The following is a 23,921-nucleotide window of genomic DNA, read 5'->3' as shown; positions in this document are numbered from 1 at the left end:
CTATTTACTATTGTATGGAAGGGAAAGGATATTTCTTATTTGTTTTATATACATTGAAACTTTAGGATCCTGCAGGGTGTAAAGCCAATTGCTTCTTTTGGAAAAACTGATTTAAAGCTGCAGTTGCCCAGAGGACAGAGGATTAAAAGTTGCCTCATTTTAAGAGAACCTTATATAAAGAAAACAATGTTAAGATGCCAGTACTGTTTCTTGAAAAGTGCTACTCTTTGACAAATGGAACTTTTGGTAAAAATCACCCTTTATTTTTTTCTGTATTGACTAGCTTCTCTGAAACAATTTGTTTCTCCCTGAGCTACATCAGCTCCCAGCATTCTTCCTGATGGTCAGCTCATAGCAATGAGATGACCAGTTCCTGAAAGTTGTGCTGTGGAAGTGATGCTTCTGTGAGCCCACTCATAAAACTGTGATTTTTCCTTACAAGTGGAAAACTGCTCTTCAACTGCTTCTGCCTTATATAACTGTATACAGTTATTTATATTTTTGAGCTTTCCAAATCCCACTGTATTTTTAGGCTAATTCAAAATTTCAAAAACGTGTATTCAGAAACTGTGTGCTATGTTTTTGTTTGGTTTTAGTTAGGTTTTTTTAAATATTTCTGTAACCCCTATGGTGATTCCTATGTTCTTGGTGTTCTTTGAAATTTGATTGATAGTTAATCCACTGAAAATATTATTGATGTCGTTACTTCTTTTCACTTTGTACCTGCTGTGTTGATTATAGAGGAAGAGGTGGGGGTCTATAGCCTAAGCATGGAACAAAAGAAATCACGTAATATATTTTACTCCTAGGGGAATTCTGCACCTCTGAGCAGGCACAGAATTCAGGTCCCTCAGCAGATTTCTTAGTTTCCCAGCAGAAAATGATGAGAAAGCAAAGAGAAGCTGCACGAGTGGTCACGTGCCTGTGTGTTTTCTGGCATGGGTGGTGGGTATCGTAGGCACTGGAAGGTGTTGCCTTCCCAAACAGCCTGATGTCCTTCTGCCCATGCTCCACCCCCAGGCCCCATCCTGCCTGCTGTTACCTGGGGCAGGCAGGCTTGGAGTCACAGTGTGCCCCCAGGGTTGCACCGTGCCACCCATCCTCCTGGTGCTGGGGCCTGGGGAGGCTGGGGCATGCCAGGGATCAGGCCTGGCGGCGCCGCCCCAGGGAGGTTCAGGCATGCCGATCTGGGCTTGGGCCCACCGGCGCTGCCTGGAGAGGCTGGGGCCGTGCTGCCCAGCAGTCTGGGGCCGGGGGAGCTGAGGGCACTAGCTGGGGCGGGGACTGGGGAAGGGCCAGTGGCCACAGTGAGGGCTGGGCTCTGGTGGGCATGGAAGGGGCATAGCCTTGGGTGGAAGGGGTCGGGGCTGGGATGGGTTAGGGGCTAGCCTCCCTAAGCCAGGAGTTCACTCACCTCCCATGCTTTCTGGCACCTGGAGCAGCTGGCCTGGGGATGCCAATAGGTGTATTTGGGGAGGCACTGCCCCAAGAAACAGAGGCGAGGAATGGGAGGGCACGCGGGGTCACATGCCACTGCCATTTCTGGCAGTGCATAGCTGCCTGGCTGAAGGAGGGTTCAGTTCCAGCTGCTGATTCTGTCCTAGTGCTGGTCATGCTCCCCATTCTCTGTGCTGGGAGCCTTCCTGTTTTCTGTACAATTGTGAGTGTTGGAGTGGGGCAGTGCAAGAGGGTGTGGTGGGGCAAATGGGGGTTATGTGCTGGTATGGGGGGAAGACGGAATGGGGAAAGAAGGGGTGTAAGATATGGGAGGGGTATGTAGGAGTGAGAGGAGGGGGATGGGGCAGGGGAAGAGGAAAGGGAAGGGGAATAGGGATAGGCAGCAGTGGGGAGAGGAAAGCTGATGGGAAGTGGGAGCCCAGCTTGTGGTGCCCCTCAGCAGCAGCAGCTGGGGGTCCCCGGTTAAGCAGGACCATCGATTCCCCAACCTGCTGAGTCCCATACCCTCTCCCCTCCCGCACCTGGACCACCCCGAAGAGCCCTTCCACACTCAGACCCTCCTGTCAAGCCCAGACCCCCTCACCCATACCCTATCTGCCGACCCCCAACCATCTTCACTCGGTTCCCCTGCAGAGTCTCATTTTTCCTGCACCCAGAACCCCACAAGGAGTCCTTGTGCCTCCATCTCCCCCACTGAGCTACCCATAGCCAGATTGCCTCACACAGAACCCTCTCATCCCTCACCTAGATCTCTCCACACTAAGCCCATCCACACTTGGATCCTGCGTGGCTGAGCCTGCCTGCCCACACCTGATGTGGCTGGCACAGAGGGCAGGGCTCCAGGGTGTTTCTGGGGTAGGCCCGGCCCTTGCATTGTGTCAGGGTCCGGGTGCAGCCTTGCCACCGAGCCCCTGTCCTTTGGGGAGGGAGAGCTGCAGGGTGATGTCCTACCTTTGTACAGCACTGGCCTTTGCTGCCTACTGGAGCTTCCACAGTTATTTATTGACAACAAAATTGCAGAATTTTAAAATGTACACAAAATATTTTTTTTTGGTGCTGAATCTTTAATTTTTTAGTGCAGAATTCCCTCAGGAGTAATGTGTTAAGTGGTGTAGTTAATGTAATTTAAAAAGCAAGTAATTGTAATCATCCAAAGTGTACAGTGAAGAAGACTTAATTCTTTCAAATTACTTAAAGATTTAACTTTTTTCTATATGTAAATATCAGAGGGTAAACATTGTTTTTACAAAGTGTTATTGTCTGCCAGATATTCCTTGAGCCTTGTTCCCAAGCCTTATCCTGTCAGCAAGTAGAAGTGGAACCCCTCTCTGCAGATGATTGGGAAATACTGGTAATAAAAACATTTAAATTTCTCTCATACGTTTGTTATTCATGATAAGCATTCCCCCACCCTCAACCTGTTCCATTTCTCCTCAAGGCACTGTTTCCTATACATTGGTGGTGTACATTGCATGTGTATAATTCAAATTTGATTTTATATAGGGATATACAGTTTGTATCTTAAAACAAATGCAAAATGTAATGTGAAGTATTTGATTTCTAATTATGCAAAATTGTCTTTAGGAGCTGCATGCTTCCTCTCTTGAAAAGCATCTTCTTGACCAGATTCGAATAGTATTTCCAAAAGCCATCTTCCCAGTGTGGGTTGAGCAGAATACTCATATTTACATTCGAATTGGTAAGTGGTGATGGAGGCATTTCATACAATGCTACAGAGAGACTTTATCAAGAGTGGATAAATGTACTGATGATATTTGTTTAATTGCAGGTGCACTAAAGCCACCTGCTTCTTATGGGAGACTAGAACCTCGCACACAGCTTTTTGTATGTCCAAAAACACGCCAGCTTGAAGAAGACACCACCAATCTGCCTTCCTCAAAAAGTGACTTTTTACATGAAAGATGTATTAAAAGTAACATGGATCAAGGAGAAATAATAAAGGAACCTTTAGCCAAAGAATCTCATTTAAATCCAGGTGTCCTCGAACAGTGTAAGCCAGATGCAAAAGAGACATTTGGCTCAAATGTCCTGCCAAATGTATGGAATTTTATTGGGAGCATTTTCTCTCGCTCTCCTGAGCAGAAACAGGAGACTTCCTGTGGTACGAATGAAATGAATGCATTCAAAGATGAGCTATTAAACTTGATTCACATGGACTCTATTTTCAGAGTATGTCAGTCCCAGCCTCCTAGTGTACAGACAACATCAGCTACAAAGGCATTTCAGAAAAATACCGTTCATGTTTTTCCATGGAATCTGGAGTTTATTGATCTAGATCCCAATATTAAAGTGTCTTATGGGAAGATTAGTAAGCTTCTCTCTCCAAGACAACGCCATCAAAAAGCAAAGCAGAATCTACCATTTGAGAAGCAAAAGCAAATGTCCAGCACAGAAGACAGAAACCAGTATGGCTCTAATATCAGTCAAGAATCCAGTGAGATCTCTGTCGTGAAGATTGTATGGAATGGATTTGAAGATCTAGAGAGTACCATAAAGTATAACAACAGTGTGGAAGCCACGCATGTTGGAAGAGTTTGGGTTAGTCTGAATACAGTTGCTTTTGGGTTTTTAATAAAATTGTATAGAATAGATTTTGTAAACATTAATTTTTTAAGTAACGTAGACTAAAATAAAATAGATAATATCAAATGTAGCTGTTCTTTGCTAATTTGTCCTGTTCTGGACTACTCAAACCCAGCAGTAGCCCTCTGAAATGTACAGCCTAGGCTGGGTCTCCACAGCTCTGTGGCAATTCTACAGCAAAAATGAGAAAGTTCTCCAGCATCTTTTTAAAGATTTTCTGGAATTTGTGAGTTATTTATATTGACTGCCTTAACAGTCTGCTTGTAGCTATAGTATTGCAGAGAATCTGAAATTATCTGTGTGTACATACATATTATATATAACAAGGTATGTGGTTACATCACATACTCATGCTTCTCTGGGGTGCTCTGGCCTCCAGCCTTCAATAAACTAAGAAGTGATAGTATTACATAACATAGCATTGTACAACTATGTATAATTTTAGTAATTTTTTAAAACTTTAATTAAAGAAACTCCTTTTAAAAAAAATAGTTTAAAATAAATTATTTTATATTAATATAAAATAAATTCAGATTTAAGACACTGAAAACCTTAATTGGAATCTCCAGCTGGATCTCAGGATACATACACACTGCAAAATAAATAAATAAAAATGCATCTAAGAATTTCAGAGCCCAGGTCAACTGATTCAGGCTTGCGGTGCTCACACTAGGGCTAAAAATAGCTTAAGTGAGAATGTCTACATTGTTATGTTTAACACTGTAGCATAAGCCCAAGTCATTTGACACGTACTCTGAAACTAACTACTGTAGGTTTTTTGTTGTTTTTTTATGAGGAGGGGGTGTTTGCATTGTCCTTACATGCTGTTTTGAAAGATGGCACTTGCAGGTCTCAGTTGGCAGCCACTGACAGTTCAGTGTCCTGACAGCTCTGCTGCAAGCTTTTGTTCTTGGTTCCCTGGAAACAGATGTTGGATCAATAAAAGAGATAAAATGCTTTTAAAATCACCATTTGGATGTCTTAAAACAGTAGCTTTTAAGGCAGTGTTCCCACCAATTCACCATCCTTTTCAGTGGGAATGAGAATACCAGCCAATAGCAGTGTCATTGTCGCTGTCTCTTGTAGACTTCCATTTTGTATATCAGCTGAGAGCTCCAAGTGCTATTTTCTAAATATGACTTACTGTATAGTCTGTTGGTGACAACAGGCTCTTCATTTTTGAGCTGTTTCATTTTAGGATTTAAATTAAATTATAATAGAGTGTAAGGAAAATATATTTAAATAAAGGAGGACAAATTGGTTAGTGTAAGCTATGAAAAATTGAATTTTATCCTTGGCTTTTCCACTAACCTGCTGCGTCACCTGGAGCTAGTCACTTCATTTTTCAGTGCCTCAGTTTTCTAATCTATAAAATAAGGTTAATGATACTTACCCTCCTTGTGTTCAGTGGATGAAAGGAGCTGTATAAGAGGGATATGGAAAAGCTCAAATTCTTACTGCTCAGATTCTTTTAACATCTTTGTAATCAAATACTAAATAAGATGTATTTAGTTGTAATTTCAAGCACACAACTGTTATATCTTAATTAACAAAAAACTTGTGCAGACTTTTTAAGATGTTCAAAATTGCTAGATCGTTACATTTTCACTAGCTAAGTTAGATGGCTTCTTCTGTAAGGCTGCCTCTCTGTCTGTCTGTCTGTCTATATTAGACCCATGAATCAATTATCAAATGCATTACTGGTGGTTAAGACAGGTTTATATTAATTTTGTATTTAAAAGAAAAGAAGCTTTTTCAAATGGATATTAAAAGTTACATGGTAATACAATGCAGACAGATCCCTCCTTCCCCCCTCACTCTTTTATCTCACTTCATTTTTGTTTTGTTTCTAAGGATGTTTACAAGTTTTAACAACTATTTCCACAAAGAAGAAAAGAGGCAATTAGGAGGAGTGAGTGTGAGGGAAGAGGATTTGAGTCCAACTGGCAATAGACCGTTTTCCTCTTAAATTCTATTGCAAGTTACAACTAGTCAAGTCGGGCTGATGATCAAATATAATGGAAATGCTTTTATTGATGGATACACTTCTATGGAATGTGAAGTTACTTGTGGGATATCGTAACCAATTTCTGCTGTGTGACCATCTTTTCTCTTTACTTTTTGTTTTAAATTTATATATTTCAGATTCCAGATGGCCTGAGAAAGAGAATACATATAGAAATGCATGCAACGGTCAGAATTAAGTCAGTGGAATCAGTCCCTAAAATTCCAACATCTCTTAGATTACAACCCAAAAGGAATTTAGTGAGTTGGTATTCTTATATCATTCAGTCATTTTGCATATGTTTAAGCAATGATAGTGTTGTTCTGGTTAAAGTTTATTAGTGTTGTTTTGTTTTTTATTTGTCAGGTGATGATTTGGGAGCTTCAAATCACATTAGACTAATATTTAAAATATACATCATTCCAAATGCAATTTCCCCTCTAATAAATACAATTTTATGATTTAAAGTCATATTTAAATCAATGAGACACTTGTATCATCTGTATAAATGAAAATTTATACAGCAACATTACTTCATACTTCTGTATCACCTTTCATCCAAGGATTATAAATGTCAAGTAATTAAACCTCACAACACCCTTTTGTGTTTGGGAGGTATTACAATACTCATACTACAGTGTATTGCATACAGATTTTCTATTTTATAAAAATAAAGTGATGTGGCCACAGTCATACAATGCTTGAGGAATAGAGCCTATAAGTTCGGACACTTGGTCTCCTTTAACCACTAGACCAGTCTCCATTTGTTTTCAGATCACATCTGTCTTCTCTTTTGCTTTTCCTTCATAATTTCTCTCTCCTTCTGTTTAACACATTGCCATTTTCTGTGTTCATAATGCAATTAAATATTGCTCATGTGCAGGACCCTGAGACACCTGGTGTAGGATGTGTGTGTTTATAAATAAAAACATTTACTCTGTAAAGCATAGGCATCAACTTTCCTCGGTGTCAGTGGGTGCTCACGTTCCCCCCCGCCCCGACTCCACCCTTTCCCTGCCCCGTTCCCATTCCAACCCCTTCCCCAAAGTCCCCACCCCAACTCTGTCCCCTCCCTGCCCCTGTTGGACCCCTTCCCCATATCCCTGTCCTGGCCCTATCTCTTCCCCTCCCTCCCAGTCACTGAAACAGCTGTTTCGTAGCACAAGCGCTGGGAAAAAAGCAGGCACGCAGTGCTCTCAGGCAGAGGCGAGCTAGGTGGTGGGGTGGGGAGCTGCCGGTGGATGCAGAGCACCCACCAATTTTTCCCTGTGGATGCTCCAGCCCTGGAGCACCCACGGAATTGACTTCTATGCTGTAAAGTGTGTTCTGACATAGTTTTCATAAAATATCACTATGTAGTGTAAGAGGTAAATCCTGCAAACCTATATGCCTTTTGAAGCATGAGAAGTTAAAGGCTACTCACATGTTGGTAACAGTTTACAGGACCAAGTCCCAAAATTATATTGTGAATATTGTTGTACATAATTACATAATGCTGCATTAGAAAGCATTACATAACAAGAATAGTATGGTTCCCACTTCAGCTTAGGACATAAGCAACATTTTCTCCTTGACAAGGTCCCACATAGATAAGCCTGTCATTAAAAAATAAGTGATTTACAAAAGAAATATTGGACCAGATCCTCAGCTGGTGTGAATCAGTATGGTCCAGCTTTAAACCTACAAAGGCAAAGAAACTCAGTGCTGAGTCTGAAACTCCTTTGAGAAGAAACTCTTATGCTCCTCTAGCAGGCAATACCTGGGGAGAGTTTCTAAATAAGATAGTTAAGGCATATTCATACAGTTTAATTTGGTGTTTTCAGTTTTACTCTGAATTATCTTTGCTTTTTTCCTTCTGCTATAAATTTAATAGTGAAGTAAATATTTGAACCCCTCTATCCTCCCTCAGCTGAGCCACACCCATTATTCTCATTGCAAATCTATACCAACAAAAAACTATTTAATGTCAGCTCTCACTGTCAGTGCTGCTCTTGCACAAGGCAAATGTGTCTTTACTGGGTTAGTTCATTATGGGCAGTATGTTTGTTTTGCTGTGACACTTGTGTGGTCATTTTGCACTTTAGTTGCTCCACAAAATATATAGTACGAATCTGTAATAAGCACAGAGTTTTCATATGCATCTGGTGTTCTTTGTTCACAAACGGACTGAATTTTGTTTTGCCTTTTTACTGTATTTTAAAATATATCCTGGTTTAAATCTATTGGGTTAATAAATACTACTTTTTTCTGTAAATAGTTTATTGCAGGGTGGATGATTGAACTAAGTAGTAATTAAACCTGAGGTTTTTGTATATAGGTGTAAAATAAATATCTGGAAGGCAGTAAACTACAGGATCTTACGTAAATTTAATATAGAGTTCTTCCTTTTTTTCTTTTCTACTTCAGCTCAAGTGATTTTAGTTCCCAAAGCAAGCAAAGAGAAAGGTGAAAAATTAGGCGAATAATATGCTAGGGATCCTCTTTTTCTTTCTGAACAGAGCGTCCTTCCTTCCTTCCCAAAGAGACCTCTGTTGATCTCCCTTGCCTTTGAAAGGAAGGATGCTCCAGTAGTTAAGGGGCTAGCATGGCATTCAAGAGGCCCAGTTTCGATTCCTTGCTCTGCCCCAGATTTCCTGTGTGACCTTGGGCAAGATATTTAATCTCTCTGTACCTCAGTTTCCCATCTGTGAAATGGGGATAATAGAACTTCCCTGCCTCCCAGTTATGTTGTGAGGATAAATACATTAGCAATTGTGAGGTGTTCTGACATTATGGTAACGGGAGTCATATCTGTATCCAACATAGATAGGTTGTTGGAAACTGGGGATGTGACAGGACTTAGGCCATGGCTACACTGGCACTTTACAGCGCTGCAACTTTCGCGCTCAGGAGTGTGAAAAAACACCCCTCTGAGCACTGCAAGATGCAGCGCTGTAAAGTGTCAGTGTAATCAGGGCAGCAGCACTGGGAACGCGGCTCCCAGCGCTGCACGCTACACCCGTAAGGGATGTGGTTTACAAGCAGCGCTGGGAGAGCTCTCTCCCAGCGCTGCGGCTTTGACTACACTCACACTTCAAAGCGCTGCCGCGGCAGCGCTTTGAAATGTCTAATGTAGCCATGGCCTTAGTGTTATGATTGAACAATGCCATTAGAACTTTTTCCATCTGTGAGCTACCGTTAGAAACAAATACCATCTGTACTGAAGGGTTATCATTTGGAAGAGAGCAGCCTTAATAAAGTAACCCTCCCTCCCCCGCCCCCTATTTTCCTGTTTAGCCTACAGACATAAGTGAAGATGACATAAAATCTGCTTTTAGTTCATGGTTGGAGGATACCACTACTGTTGATCTTCCCTGGATAATGACAGACACACACTGCATACAACTAGTTGTTAAAGAAGGTAAGGAAAACTATGTCCTCTGCTGTGGCTATGTCTGTATTCTCTCTGTATTATGAAGTCTCTTTAGGCAACATTTCTTTTTTTAAATGGCGTTTGTATACTGAGAGACATAACAGATGCTTCCTTCCATTTAAATTGTAGGTGTACGTCAATTTTTAACAGTGATCTTAGTTTAATTCATTCATTTTAGATTACATTTATTTAAAAAAAATATTACCAGGTTCATCTTGTGCTGAAGAAAAATAGAGTTAATTTGAAATCTTGATAGTTGTTCAATGTGTTTCCACAGGAATGGAAGAGTTTGTCCTTAGTGTAGTACATCCTTCTCATGCTGAAGAAAATAAATTGGAGAATATTTTTATGTTGGATCCCAGTTTGCTGCAGAAGATAAATATACAAGTAAATATCTCATAGTATCAGGTATCAAGTAACTTAAATTCTGTTACATGTGGTGAAAAATAAAATTAACCCTGTATCATATGTGTCTGTTTCAATTATTAAGTAATTTAATGTTGTGCCTGTGTTCATCACCATATATGCACATCTCATGTGTTACCTTATAACATGAGGCTTGCTAAGACTCCGCATAGTCCGTAGTATTTTGCACCTAAATTTTGTAGCAATGATCAAATTCCCACTAAAATCAATGGGAGCAGAATTAGGCCAACACTGAGCAATTCTGAAAATTTCACTCTTTGTGTTTAATTGCCTTAAATACCTATTTCACCTTCCACCCCCTTGGTACCCAAGACATTGTACTATCTGGAACATGTGAAGTAGGGAGATGTTAATGGCTTATTCCATCAAATGTGAGGGATGCTTTCTCTCCACACCTGTCCCAGTTCATGCCATGCTCTTGTTCTCAAACTGCTTCTGTGTCCTGCGTCTCTCCCTTTCCCTGTAAACCCCCCTCTTCTTATGGGGCAAGCATTCCCTTTCCTAAACAGCATGTTGGGTCAAGATCTGAGTCTCCAGTGTTAGCGTACCCCACTATTGTTGCTGGTAATGAGCACATTTTTTTTTATATTGATGCAGTTGTATGACAGAAAGAGTGAAGAAAACTGTCCTGTTGCTCGGCAGACTTGTTCACTAAAGTAAAATAGAAGTTTATCCTTATTACTGCTGCCGCAGAACCACATCATTATCAGAAGACTATGTCCAAAATTAGTCACATTGGAGACATGTTAATACTAGTACCAAAATGGGCCTTACGTATTATATGAAGAATTGATTGATAATTGGGAGATAATTACCCTCTTTAGCTAGTAAGAGTGAAGCTTTTATCTACACCATTTTATCAATATGTGAGTCTTTCGTGCAAGTATAGTTTCATCAGAACATTTAGTCAATATTTTCTTCAGACACATTACAAAACGATGCAAATCAGTTTTGTACTTTTCTTTTGTAAATTTATATTTGATTTTTTAAATATTGACTTTTTCTTTTTGTTTATAGGTTCTTATACATCCTGTGCCTACAAAAGCTGATGATGACAGCACACAGTCTACTATACAGGATACTGACCAAATCCTTCCTTTCCACAAACTAAACAGTTTAGGGTGAGATATTTTGACAATGTCAAATATGGGAATTAAAAAAAGAGGATAAGAATTATTAAAAAAAAAAGAAAAGAAAAAGAGCCAGATATATTAGAAAATGCACAGCTTCTGGAAAACTAAACTAGCTGTTAAAAATTCTGTGAAAAATGTAACTAGACATCTCTTTGCCTTGGTCAGGCTGGCACAATACTTGGGACCTGATCATGTAATCACTTACTTATTTACACCTTTATTTGCCCTTGTGAGTAGCCTTATTGTAATCAATGGGATTACTTACACAACTAAAGTGATGTACCTTCTAAAGTGTTTGCAGGATCGGATCCTTGGATGAGATGCCTTGAAGGACAACCTACTTTGACAAAGTCAGACCTGACAATTATAGGAGAGTGGTGGAAAGCAGTTATATCAGCCCTAGAAAGGTGAAGGCCCTTTTCCTTATGAACTGAAAAGAGGTTACCACAGGCTAAGTAGACACACCTGAGTCCAATCACCTTTAAAACCCCCACTTCTGGTGAGAGAGGAAGAGGGGATGAGAAACAAGCTGCAGCAAGGAGAAAAGGCTTCTTCTGGGTGGAAGACTGCTTGCCTCCCTATAAGGGAAATGACCTATTTAACTGCTGTTTATGGAAGGACTGGCATCCAGAAGCCAGTGTAATAAGACAACACACAAGAGAGGGGCAAGGAAAGGCATTTATTTTTGTGTTATGAATTTGGGTTACGAAAACTGCTTGGGCCTACCCAATATTGAAATATAAACCAGATTGAAAAATTAAAAGCCTCTGCAAGGGAATGTCTTGCCATGCTATGTGCTCCCAGAAGCGGTGTTGATAATTCACTAGGTGGCGCTCTTCCCTCAATCTATGCCAAACTAGGGCCTCAATAGTTTTAATGGGTACTATTCTGCTAGAGGTTTCTTTTTTGTTGTTAGTATGTGTTTTCTTTAAGTTGAAATCTAAAACTGCTAGCTTGTTTGTGGATCTTAAAGGCGTGCTGTCGGTTAAAAGTGACCCACAGTTTAGGAGAGGAGTTGAATAAAGGTAGCTTTAAGCCAATTTTGTGTTTCCCTAATTCTGGCCCAGGTCAAGGACCTTCATTGTCCCCAGGCTGCTCTGAGTTATGCCAGCTTGTAATAGCTTTCTATAGGCTATTACACCAATGTATAATAGCCAAAGCGTAGTATGCTGTGGCTGTACCCTCTCCTGACCACAACTTTGGACACATCCTCTATGCCAGTATAGGGGAGGCAGCTGGTGTAGAGCTTTTACAGTAGTTCTTCACTGGTTGGAAAATTGCATGTGATGGGCGTATTTTGCAAGGGCTAGCTATGGCCCTTTATGCCACTTGTGTAGTGTAGAAGTCCCATGGCATCTATCTGAAGGGAGCCACAGATTTTCTTGAACATCTGAAGCACTTAGGAATTTTCAGTATGTATGGAAAGAATGCTATTATAAATTCAAGTAGTTATTATTACCTAGATTGAGTGTACTGAGACTGCTGTAGCTTGTCTAATGTTTTATTTGTTTTGCCTTACTTTGCAGAGGAGTGGGTAAACTAGGAACATCCTCCTTTGAGCACATAACCCACAGCCTCTTGGGACGTCCTTTATCTCAAAAGCTAGCTATCATAGCTGTGGGACTGCGCAGTGGAGCTGTCCTGCTCACAGGAACAAAGGTGCATTTCTACAACTCTCTTTACCTATATGCCAAAATAGTTTTCTCGCACTAACTTAATTTTAATACTCCAAACAGGCATTGTCAACCTGTTTCTTTTCTGCTACAAGGAATCAGAGTATAGCGCTGAAAAAGAGCTGTTGGACTAACTGATCCACCTCCCCTGCCAATGCAGCATCAATTCTTCTGTTATATTTTAGTGTTTTTTACTATCTAAGTTTTAAATGCCCCTGACACTGGAGCTTCTATCATTTACCTTGGAAGATTATTCCACGCTGTGTTTTTTACCCTTCAAATATGTGTAAACACTTATGCCTCAACATTATTTAACATTTATTTTAAAATTATTTGAATTAAAAAAATTAATTTTTTTCCTAAACATTATCATGAAATCACTTCACACGTTTGATCCGTAGTGATTCTTCTGCTATATTTCCCATGTTGTTCAATAGCAAATCCTGAATCCATTGAAATCTGTGAGAATTTTATCACTGATTTCAGTGGGATCAGAACTGGGCCCGTACTAGGTACTACTATTGACAAGGAATGAAAATCACCCTGTATACAACCTGCCATCTATTTGGCATCTGTGTTTCCTGAGGAATAGTCCACAGAAACACAGAAAGAAGTAGACTCTGTTACTCTGGATGTTGTTGTTTTAGAAGACTATCCAACATTTATTTTGTAGGGAAGTGGAAAGTCAACATTAGCGAAGGCCATCTGCAAAGAAGCCTTTGATAGGTTGGATGCTCATGTGGAAGTAATTGACTGTAAGGCTTTAAGAGGTATGACTATAATCATATTTTTTCACTCAAACATTTGTTATAATGATAGGGAAGCATTCAGGGCTTTTTATTTTATTATGCTCAAATTATCTACAGTATTATAAAACTTTGATCTAGCTATTTGGGCTGTGTGGCTTTTCTTTAAAACGTTTTGTATTGTTTCTATAATGCATTTTGGTGCCTGGCAGTAACCATCTTTATAAATTCATTGCATTGTGCTAGTTTCATCATTTAAGCTTATTCAAAATGTACATCTTTATAATTTTTTGTGCTTCTTCAAGTAGTGGCCCTGTGGGTGCTCCACTTGAGGTGTGCATCCACCTTCAGTCTGAGATTTTCATCAGTAGTATCCATTCAGCCAAAGGCTTATAGTGCTGCAAGAGATGAACCACCCTCTGTACCCTCTTGACCACTCACCTGAGACAGTGTATCCAATAGCATTCATTTACAATTCTGCCTGTTAACTAGTTTCTAGTCCCTTTTTATTTTTTTGTAGTTTAATGAAGCCTGTTTTGTCTTTGGGGTATGCTGGAGTCTCCGTGCTTCAAATGTTGCATCACTTGCTGGGAGTCCTTTACAATGTATGCACTGCTTCGGGCGTACACACATGCCAGCTAAGTGCAAGAGCTACATGACTTTCATAAGTTGCTGTAGGAGGTAAAGGGAAATAAAACTCTGTCTTCTAATGGTGGAATGCCCCCTCTGCCAGACTTCGGACCCTGGCCTGGAGACCCACACTTTCCAGCATGCTCCAAATGACCATAACCCTTTCTCATCATCTGCAGCTCACTCACCCTCCAGAACTTTGAGAAAGAAAGACAGACAGACAGACAGACAGATAGAGATCTGTTACAGATGCAGAGAAGACTCTGTCTAGGAGATCTGTGAAATCTCCTCAGAGAGAATTCTCCTCTACAAGACCTATCATACCAGAAATATTCCCTTCAAAGGTTTCTATGGAGGCTTCAAGCAGTCCTGGTACTGAGGCTTCCAGATTGAGCTTGAGCTTGTCTAAGTCTCAGCTTGTCTTAAGTCTTGTCCCAGTGCCCAATGAACTGTTGAAGCATGAGTAGAGTACTAGAGATAAAGATTTCGCACCTAAGAAGCTGGAACCATCCGCACCAGCTGTGCATCAGTATCTTGACCAACGGTTCAGCCAGCATCAGTGGCTCAGCCTTCTACATCTGGAGCTCACCAAGTCTTTACACAAGCCCATCCAGTACCACAGGAGTTCAGATTCTCCAGGGATTTAATTTGTCCCAGGTGAGCCTGAGACTTCTCTGGTGAGCTCGTTTAGACTCCAAGTACTGCAGCCTGCATTATCTTTGATACTCCACCTTTCACTAGTACCTTATGATTCCTCAGTCCCCACACAGCCAGACAAGCAGATCATCACTATCATCTGCTCTGCTGTCACACTATGTAGACGAGAGCTCTTCAGACTCTCAAATATCAGCTCAGAGCTTTCATATCTATTTACCCAAACTAATTCTCCTGAAGATGTTCAGTATAGGACATTTCACTGCCTTCATGATGTCGGCTGATTCAACACCCTCCCTGGTTTGACCAGTCCTGGATAACTCCCCTGTTTCTTTATAGATCAGTTCAGTGGCCATACGGGAACCTTTGGACATTATATCACCAGCAATTTTCTAAGGCACTTAACACTCATTCGGAACATCAGAGACAGTGTTCCCTGCTCCCATCCATCCCTCCTTAGCAATTCCTCCTGCAGGAGGAAGCATTTGAGGAGCAAGAAAGGAGGGATGAGGAGGAGGCTACTCCTCAGGCAAATATTTTATCATTCTCTCCAGGTGAAGCAGTTATGCTTCCTTCATCTCACATGGATGACTTCAAACAGTTCCTGGACTGGATGAAGAGAGGACAGATGTGCTCTGAATTCCAGCAGAAGAAGTCCAAGAAACCCAGCATAAATTATGGGACATTCTACATACACCATCTTTATCACAGGTGGCCTGCCTGTGCGTGAGGTGCTGTTGGAACTGCCAAAAGAATTTGGCAAACTCTTGCCGCTGCTATCCCAACAGCTAAGAGGGTGAATTAAAAAATACCATGTACTGCCTAGGGGCTCAGAATTTATATTTTCTCACCCCACCCCCAACTCCCTAATTGCAGATGCAATCAATAAACAAAACCGGCACACCATTCAAAGGCTACACTAGATAACAAGGACCAAAAGCCTTTAGTTGTATTTGTTCACAAGAGTTATTCGTCTGCCACCCTGCAGTTTAGAAATGTGAATAACCAGGTGATACTCACAAAATATAATCACATAAAGTCTGTGAAATCTATATGAAGTCTTTTACAGAGCATCTCCCCAGAAACACTGGCAGCTATTTCAGGCTATCATTAATGAGGGGTAGCGCTTGGCCAGGATGACTTTACAGGCTTCTGTTGATGCAACTGACATGGCAGCTCATTCCATCTCCACAGCTATGGTGGCTGCAATCCTCAGGTTTCTCATGTGACATCCAAGACACTGTAAAGGACCTCCCTTTTAATGGCCTCAAATTATTCAGCGAAACCACGGAGGAGTCAGTACATTCCTTGAAGTATTCTAGGGCAACACTTGACTTGTTAGATATGTGCATCTACAAACAAAAGGAGGTTCAGTAGATCCCAGATGGCTCAAAGGTACTACCTATCCCAGTTTTCCACCTACCACCTGAGTATGTGAGCCACCTGAGAAGGAACCCAGACTGCAGAAAGGAAAACCCTACACAACTACCACCCTGTTGATGCAACAAACATCATCTGTGAAACATTCCTTCTGATGCGTTGGTTGAGGACCATGAACATTCCCACAATCTGGGCCAGATGCCACACCATCCTGCTCAGTTTATCCTCCCACCTTTTGGGGGTTGTCTCTTCCATTTCTACCGTTCATGGGAGAAGTTTATTTCCAACAGATGGGTACTGGAAAAAGTTCAAACCTGAGTTTTAACGCCATCTCTCTATTTGCAAGGCTTGGTCTTCAGCTCAGCACCACAAAGTCCTTCTTCCTACCAGTAGAGCAGATAGAGGTTATTGGAGTCACTCTGATGCAACAGCATCTAGCGCCTGTCTACCAAGGGACAGATTCCTCACCCTGACAAAATGAATTGCATGAGTTCAACTAAGTCCTCAAGTCACTGCCTCAGGTCATGGCAGTGTTCACCTTATATGTCTATTTGCATCTGCACTGCTTCCAATCCTATATCAGGTCAGTCGATATCCCCAACAGGGGGCAGTATGAACAAGTTTAGCTCTGCCCCTCAAAGTGTATTAGTCTCCCTTAACTGGTGGAAGAATCCAGACAAGGTGTGTTCAGGGGTTCCTTTCAAACATTGCCCTCTCACCATTACAATTGTTTTGGACACGTTCCTCTTCATATAGAGAGTTCACTGACAGGATCACATTGTACGGAGAAGGTGGACCACACCGGAGTTCACCATTTACATCAACATTCTATATCCAGTAACCTTAGTAGGCACTTCACGTGGGATCATACGTGGGAACTCAACAAATTTGTACTCAGATATTTCTCTCACCTGGGGTTTTCCAGCGACAGATCTCTTTGCCATTGTTCCCAGCTGAAGATTCATGAACTTCTGCTCGAGGGGAGGTCTGGGTCATCGTTCTTGGGGGCATGACTTTCTTCTGTTGTGGTTGAAGAAGCTTCTACATGTCTTTCCTCCAATGCTGCTAATCTCAGGGACCAGAACAAAATCAGACAGGACAGAGCCCGAGGCATTTTGATTGCACCAACCTAGCCAAGATAAGTATGGTTCCCTTATCTCCTTCACCGCTCTCTTGACTGGCTATCAATTTACCATTGATGCCCAGCCTTCTCTTGTGGGACACGGGGAACATTCTTCGCCCCATCTCAAAACTCTGACTCAAAGCCTGGTACCTGGATGGTTGTCAGAGATAGAGCTCTCCTGTTCCAGGGAGGTGCAGGAGGTCCTGCTGAACAGTAGAAGAGAATCCACCAGGAAAACTTACCTTCAGAAATGAAAAAGATTTTACCATTGGTGCACTCACCAACACCTGTCTCCTATGGATTTTTCCATCTCAGAAGTTTTAGAATACTTGAGAGTACCCCAAAGAAAGGGAGGTCTCTCCTGGAGCTTCACTGAAGTCCATCTGGCAGCACCACATATTTCATTTGCCTGTAGAGGAGTCCTATGTGTTTGCTCACCTCACAACTTCTGGATTTATTAAATAGTTACCAAACCTTTTCCTACATGTCAGAGAGCCCACCCCAACCTGGATCTTGAATGTAGTTCTTAATTTGACAAAACCTCCCTTTAAACCAACAGCTACCGGTGTGCTTTTATACCTTTCTATGAAAATGCCGTTTGGGCTAGGGGCTTTAATGGCTGACCCTTTTGTACTGTTTTCTTCAAAGATGACGTGTCCCTCTGGCTACATCTACAGTTCCTACTTAAAGTCAGTTCAAACTTTCATATAAATTGGACTATTCATCTCCCCATATTTTATCCTAAACCCCATCAAACTAGGGAAGATGCTGCCCTCTGTACTTTGGGATATTAGGAAGATAATGGCATGCCATTTTGACAGGACTAAACCTTTTTTGAACTTCTCTGAGGCTATTTGTATCTTTTGCAGACAGAGCTTAAGGTACACCAGTGTCTACTGAGAGATTTTCTAACTGGGTTTCCACCTGTATTTTTTAATGCTAAGAAGTCACTAACATGCCATCCCTACTCATAATTAAGGCTATGTTTTAGTCATGGGTATTTTTAGTAAAAGTCACGGACAAGTCACAGGCAGTTTAAAAAAAAACATTCATAGCCCGTGACTTGTTCATGACTTTTACTAAAAATACCCATGACCAACATTTGGGGGGGGGAGTGGAGCTGAGACCCCTGCCGGTTCCAGGCCGATGGAAGCTGCAGGGGCGGTGCATGCAGGCAAAGGCAGTGACCACGCCTCCTCCTAGCAGCTGAGTGAGGGGTATGTCAAGGTAGGCACCGTCCAGAGCCCACCTCACCTCGTCTCATGCCCCAGTCCCCTGCCTTCTCCCACACCCAAACACTGAAGTTCCCATCTCCTTCAGGGGTTACTGCTCAGGAGTCATCTTGAGTGGCGCAGCAATAGGGATACTACTCAGAGGAGGAGAGGTTGCTTACCCTGGACAGTAGCTACAGTTCTTTGAGATATGTGTCCCTATGGATGCTCCACTATTCACCCTCCATCGCCTCTGCTTCATAGTCTTTTATCTCTGCGTGACTTTGCAATGGAGAAGGAACTGAAGGCGGTTCATCTGTTGCAGCCACATATACCCTTGGTATGGGGCACAAGGCTAACTATGGCACATAAATGAACTGAACAGGAACTGCTGTCAAAAATTTCCAAGTGAAGGCACGCATAGACACACACATCTTGAAGAACTCCAGCTACTGTACAGAGTAAGCAACATCTCCTTCCCAGAGTTCAACCACAACCTCAGTATTTAGTCCCCATTACTATGAAATAAAGAAAGAAAGTGTGCAAATTGGACTGTGTAGTTTTTCTCTGTGCTGGATGGAACAAAAGTAGTTGAATATAATTATATCTATACTCTTTTTCTCATGAACAGGTGAAAGTATATCAAATTAGTGCGAACTAATTATTTTTTGTATGTTAAGGAATGTACAAACTTCACATTGTATAGCATAGTCTTTAGTTTCTAATTCAAGTTTGGCCTAGAAATTTTAATATTTTTATGAATTTTATAGATCTAATGTAAATGACTTTTCATCCATCTGATGAAAAATAACTTTTAAAAAAAGCAAACATTTAAAATAAATATTCTTTATATATAGTTTCACTGGAAAACTAGGAATGGTGAATTATAAAACTTGCCATTCTTCTGAAGGTTTTATTAAATTTTCAGTGTTTGCTGAACTATAGCAGTATTGACAATTTCTAATTGTTGTATGTACCAACAACTTCTTGATTTCAAATTGTGCTAGTTGTCTTTTTTGACCAACATTCAGGTTCTCTTGTGAGTTCAAAAGGGCTTAGGTGCAACATAAAGGGTAGGAGGGCAAATATGGCTTTTTGCCACTTTTCCACTGACCGTCCTTTCCTTATAATCCTGGGCTTTATATAGTTCTGAAACTGTTCTACTTTACTCTGATGTTGTATAAACTAAAGATCCTGTTGTGTTGGAGGGCTGTGTCTGGCTATTCCCCCTTCTGCCCTCAGCATGATCCCTATTCCAGGGGAGGAGGCGAGCATTCGTGTAGAACTGGAATAGCCAGCTGAAGGTTCCTTCCATAAGAAAGAAGCTTTAGCCGCCCATTTAGAGTCATTTTAAGTCCCTTCGCATTGCCAGCACAAAGAAATAAATCAAACTCAAAGTTTTAATTTTTCATGCTGTGTTTTGTTACTAAGATTGTATTTTTGTTGTAGGAAAAAGATTAGAAAACATACGAAAAAAAGTGGAGGAAGTTTTTCTAGAGGCAGCATGGAGACAGCCATCCATTCTTCTGATGGATGATCTCGATCACATTGTTGGAGTTCCTTCTACACCGGAGCATGAGAACAGCCCTGAAGCAGTTCAGAGCTATAGGCTTACACATGGTAATGCTATGCTAACAGCTTCTGGGTATTTTTTTTTTTTCCTGTTGCTTCTTATGTGTCTGGGTAAATTTACAATTTCTTGTACATGAATTACAGTTGTCTGGACAGTTCTATTTTCACTACCTCAACTTCTGGATCATTTAGCATTCTATGTTGTTCACACCTTAGATAAACTGCCACAGTTTACAAGTTCCGGATGAATCTTGAACCAGTATTAATATAGATTATTATGCATAAGTAGCATTTCTTTTAACTGAATGTGTACCTTTCTTATCTACTTGGTGCACTTTATTGTGTGCAGGTCATCGGTTATTTTATTTAAATTTTTACATACCATAGCCTTTAAGTGAAGAACTGGACAATGCATCCTCCATACAATGTTTTTCTCTAAAGTGCAGCCAACATTAATCTCTCCACGTAAACGTTTTCATTACAAGAGACTGAAATAATATGAATAATCAATGTCAATGTATTTTATTATTTTAACTGTTAAATTATGCCCTTGTTGTAGGATTTAAGCTATAACATATCTTCAATTTTCTAAGCAGTGTCAAACGGAGATTGCAGCTTTTTAAATTAAATTCCTTTTGTAGTTTTTGGAATTCACACTGAGATTAAATTTTCAAAAATGTATACCTAAATTACAAAATGGGTACTTGCAGCATTACAACATTGAATTTGTACATACATTTTTTTATGCACACAACTTTGATACACAGTTTTAAAAGTTAGCATAAATGATCTGTCTTACTGATACACTTTATTTTTGTACATGGCATCTAGACATCTGTCTAAGTAGTTCAAAACTGCTATGTATCATAAACTCTTAGTACAATGGCTTGGCACACAATACAGTTCAACACCTTGGTAATGTGATAAGTCATAGAATAAACTATCTAAATTATATTATTTCAACTTTTTCCTGAGTGCTCTGCAGAGTTGGTATTATAGCTTTCTACATTTTATTCATTCCAGATACAGCAGCGGAATTCACAGTAGAGAAAATCTTCTTTAATATCACAGGGTAGATAGACATCATCAATAACTATACAAGTTTAGTTCTAGGCAAAGCATTTCTCACAGTGTTTCCTTGTTGGAGTAGACTGTGCCTTGAAAAATAAATGCATTTTGTTAAGATGATAACAGTTCTATAATACATTACAGAAAAGTTAGTGTAGTAGTCAGTGTTATATAGTATCTCCAGTACTATAAAAGTACTCAGCATTAATAAATGTATGAAATTTATAATCTTTTAATACTCATGAAACAATGTCTTCTATATCTAGTTTTGAAAGATGTGATAAAAGAAGTTATTTCCATGGGCAGTTTGATTGCATTAATTGCCACAAGCCAGTCTGAACATTCTCTGCATCCTTCCCTTGTTTCTGGTCAAGGAGCTCATATATTTCAATGCTTCAGACATATCCAGTCTCCAGATCAGGTAAATGCAGTAATTGAATAACTTGGTCAAAATGTTGGTTTTGACTTCCCTACAGCCTCAGATGCTGCACCAAAGAGGTAACAAAAAAGGATTGTTTACTGCTGAAGTTGAGATAAAACAAAACCAAAAACATAACACTATTGGGGGATTTTAAGAGATCTTTTGTGATATTAAATAGCATATAACTTTTCTATACGTTATCTTCAGGGTTCCTTTTTGGGAAAAAAACACCAAAAGTTATGCCTGGTGGTGAGTCTGTCTCCCACCACTTAACAGACACTTCACCATAATGTATACTTTCCCAAATTATATTTGGGCTGTAAAATATTTAGAGGGAACTAGTTTGTTTTAATTCACAGATTTGTTTAATTTAATATATTCTTCTACTCTTAAAAATAGACTATATTGAAATAATACAAAAGAAATGGCAACCAGTTTATTAAATATAGTGTTCTCTAAGGAAAAATAAAAAGATTTGCATTTTGTGAGAGAATGCCCACAATATTTTGGAATCGTACCCAAGTTTATGGTGCTTATTGTTCTCCTGTCATAAATGAGGCATTTAAAAAATCAAGGACTGCGTTCAGATCTCGAAGTGTTGACTTGTGGCAGAAGAAAAGACTTCCCTGAAAAACTATGTTGTATGACAACTCTGTAATCTGAAATTACCCAGACATGTTTTTTAACCAGTGTCCAAATGCAAATGAAAATTTCCAGTATAGGCCTTATTCTGCAAGGCAGTTGAGGGTACTCGGTGCCTCTCAGGATCAGGCCTTTTATACCTGTGTGATTTGGTCTGTTTGTTCCTAAGATTTCTCATTCTTAATTTCTGATCTGGAATTTATTCCAGTGCTTATGATGCAGATATAACTGGGATAGAATAGAAAGATTGATTTCTGAAATGATCATTGCTGGGCTAGAGGTTACAGTGGTCAATTAGTCATTTAGAATTGTGAAATTGGTGAACTCTTAAGTCAGATAAAAGAATCAATTTTTCTTCAATTTGTGTTAGTATTTTTTATATATTAGTCACAAAACTCCTATGTTGAATGAAATGTTAACTGTTTTCATTATCTGAAACATTTGAGTCTTCTAAGTTTAAGATAATAATTCATATCTGTGTAAAACTATGTATAAATTCACTGTATATTTTTATTTTTCAGCTGCAAAGATGTGAATTACTGCATTCCATTATAGAAAATAAATTGAATTCCAATATAAACAGATTCTATGATCTTGATCTCCAGCATATTGCAAAGGAGACAGAAGGGTTTATAGCTAGAGATTTTACAATGCTAGTGGATCGTGCCATACACTCCTGTGTTTCTAATAAGGGAGCATGCAACAAGGAAGGTATGTGATAGTCACCAAACCTCTACTCTGTTTTAGTTGTACCATATGTCATGTGCTTGCAATAATACAAAAGTAAGAAGTTATAGTAAAGCTGTCTCTATATTTAACATTTAAAATGCATTTAACTGTTGTTTAGAAAGTTTTGTTGTCTTTGATATCATATGCATATATTCTGTTTTTCCCCCACCATAATAAGGGTAAATTGATTTTAACTGGAGTTTGTTTTGTTCCTGGTGATTTTTTTTCAACAGATTTGAATTTGTCAACCTTAGACTTTCAAAAAGCTTTAAAAGATTTTACTCCTTCGTCTCTGAGAAATGTTAACCTACACAAACCTAAAGACTTGGGCTGGGACAGGATTGGTGGCTTAAAGGATGTACAGCAAATTCTCATGGATACCATCCAGTTACCCGCAAAGGTACCCTTTTCTTTTAAACCAGGAACAAGTGCTTCAGTGCTTTACAAACCATTGTGTTTCTGGAACTCTGATTAACAATTTTACTTTGTGGAGCAGCTACTCCTAGAAAAAATGGATTCTTACAGGTACAGCTCAGAACTTGCAGTCCCGGTAGAGGGAGGACTAAGGTGCCTTTAAGCCATTTTTGCACCCTCCCTTATCTGAGATGTTCTGAAGGCTTGAGAGGCCTAGAGAACATAACATAGGCATTCCAGACCTATGGGCCATAGCGCTGCCCAGAAGCTCTGCAGTATTGTAGCCTTGACCTGGACACATTCCTCCCAACCCCAGGCTTGTCTTCCGCTCCTTGGCTCGTAAGTTGGTCCTGAGAAGGTAACATTACTACAGCTATCTCCTGCTGTGCCTGAACCAGAGAACTCCTCCCTTAGCCGGTTGTGGAGCTTTTAGTACCCTTTTACATCAGCCTAACTCTTTTACCCAGTGTAAAGGTACCAGAGCAAGGGTGAGAAACTGACCCTAGAGCTTTTCAAAGAAATGGTTTGGATCTTTTTATACTAGGCTACTTTAATATAACCTAATTATATAATTATAATATAACTGATAATATCAGTTGAGATGAGCCCTTCTGGTGATA

The 23,921-nt window shown here is 40.2% G+C and overlaps 1 protein-coding gene across 3 annotated transcripts in view; it reads left to right on the top strand.

The window, feature by feature from the left end:
- PEX1 (peroxisomal biogenesis factor 1) overlaps positions 1–23,921 on the top strand; it is a 49,478-nt gene that overhangs the window by 5,957 nt on the left and 19,600 nt on the right. For 2 of the 3 annotated variants that reach the window (XM_032782334.2, XM_032782332.2), the window contains exons 3-15: positions 2,726–2,809; positions 3,043–3,157; positions 3,248–4,017; positions 6,208–6,327; positions 9,344–9,467; positions 9,736–9,866; positions 10,923–11,026; positions 12,565–12,697; positions 13,385–13,481; positions 19,905–20,075; positions 21,362–21,516; positions 22,680–22,869; positions 23,121–23,287. In XM_032782334.2, the coding sequence (XP_032638225.1) occupies positions 2,726–2,809; positions 3,043–3,157; positions 3,248–4,017; positions 6,208–6,327; positions 9,344–9,467; positions 9,736–9,866; positions 10,923–11,026; positions 12,565–12,697; positions 13,385–13,481; positions 19,905–20,075; positions 21,362–21,516; positions 22,680–22,869; positions 23,121–23,287 (2,361 nt within the window). The remainder of the gene's footprint in view (positions 1–2,725; positions 2,810–3,042; positions 3,158–3,247; positions 4,018–6,207; positions 6,328–9,343; positions 9,468–9,735; positions 9,867–10,922; positions 11,027–12,564; positions 12,698–13,384; positions 13,482–19,904; positions 20,076–21,361; positions 21,517–22,679; positions 22,870–23,120; positions 23,288–23,921) is intronic. The other variant, XM_032782333.2, reaches the window with a different exon arrangement.

This window comes from Chelonoidis abingdonii, chromosome 2, assembly GCF_003597395.2.
Source record: "Chelonoidis abingdonii isolate Lonesome George chromosome 2, CheloAbing_2.0, whole genome shotgun sequence".
Classification (NCBI taxonomy): Eukaryota; Metazoa; Chordata; order Testudines; family Testudinidae; genus Chelonoidis; species Chelonoidis abingdonii.
The sequence above is the reverse complement of the archived record's forward strand: the minus strand, read 5'-3'. Positions and strand labels throughout refer to the sequence as shown.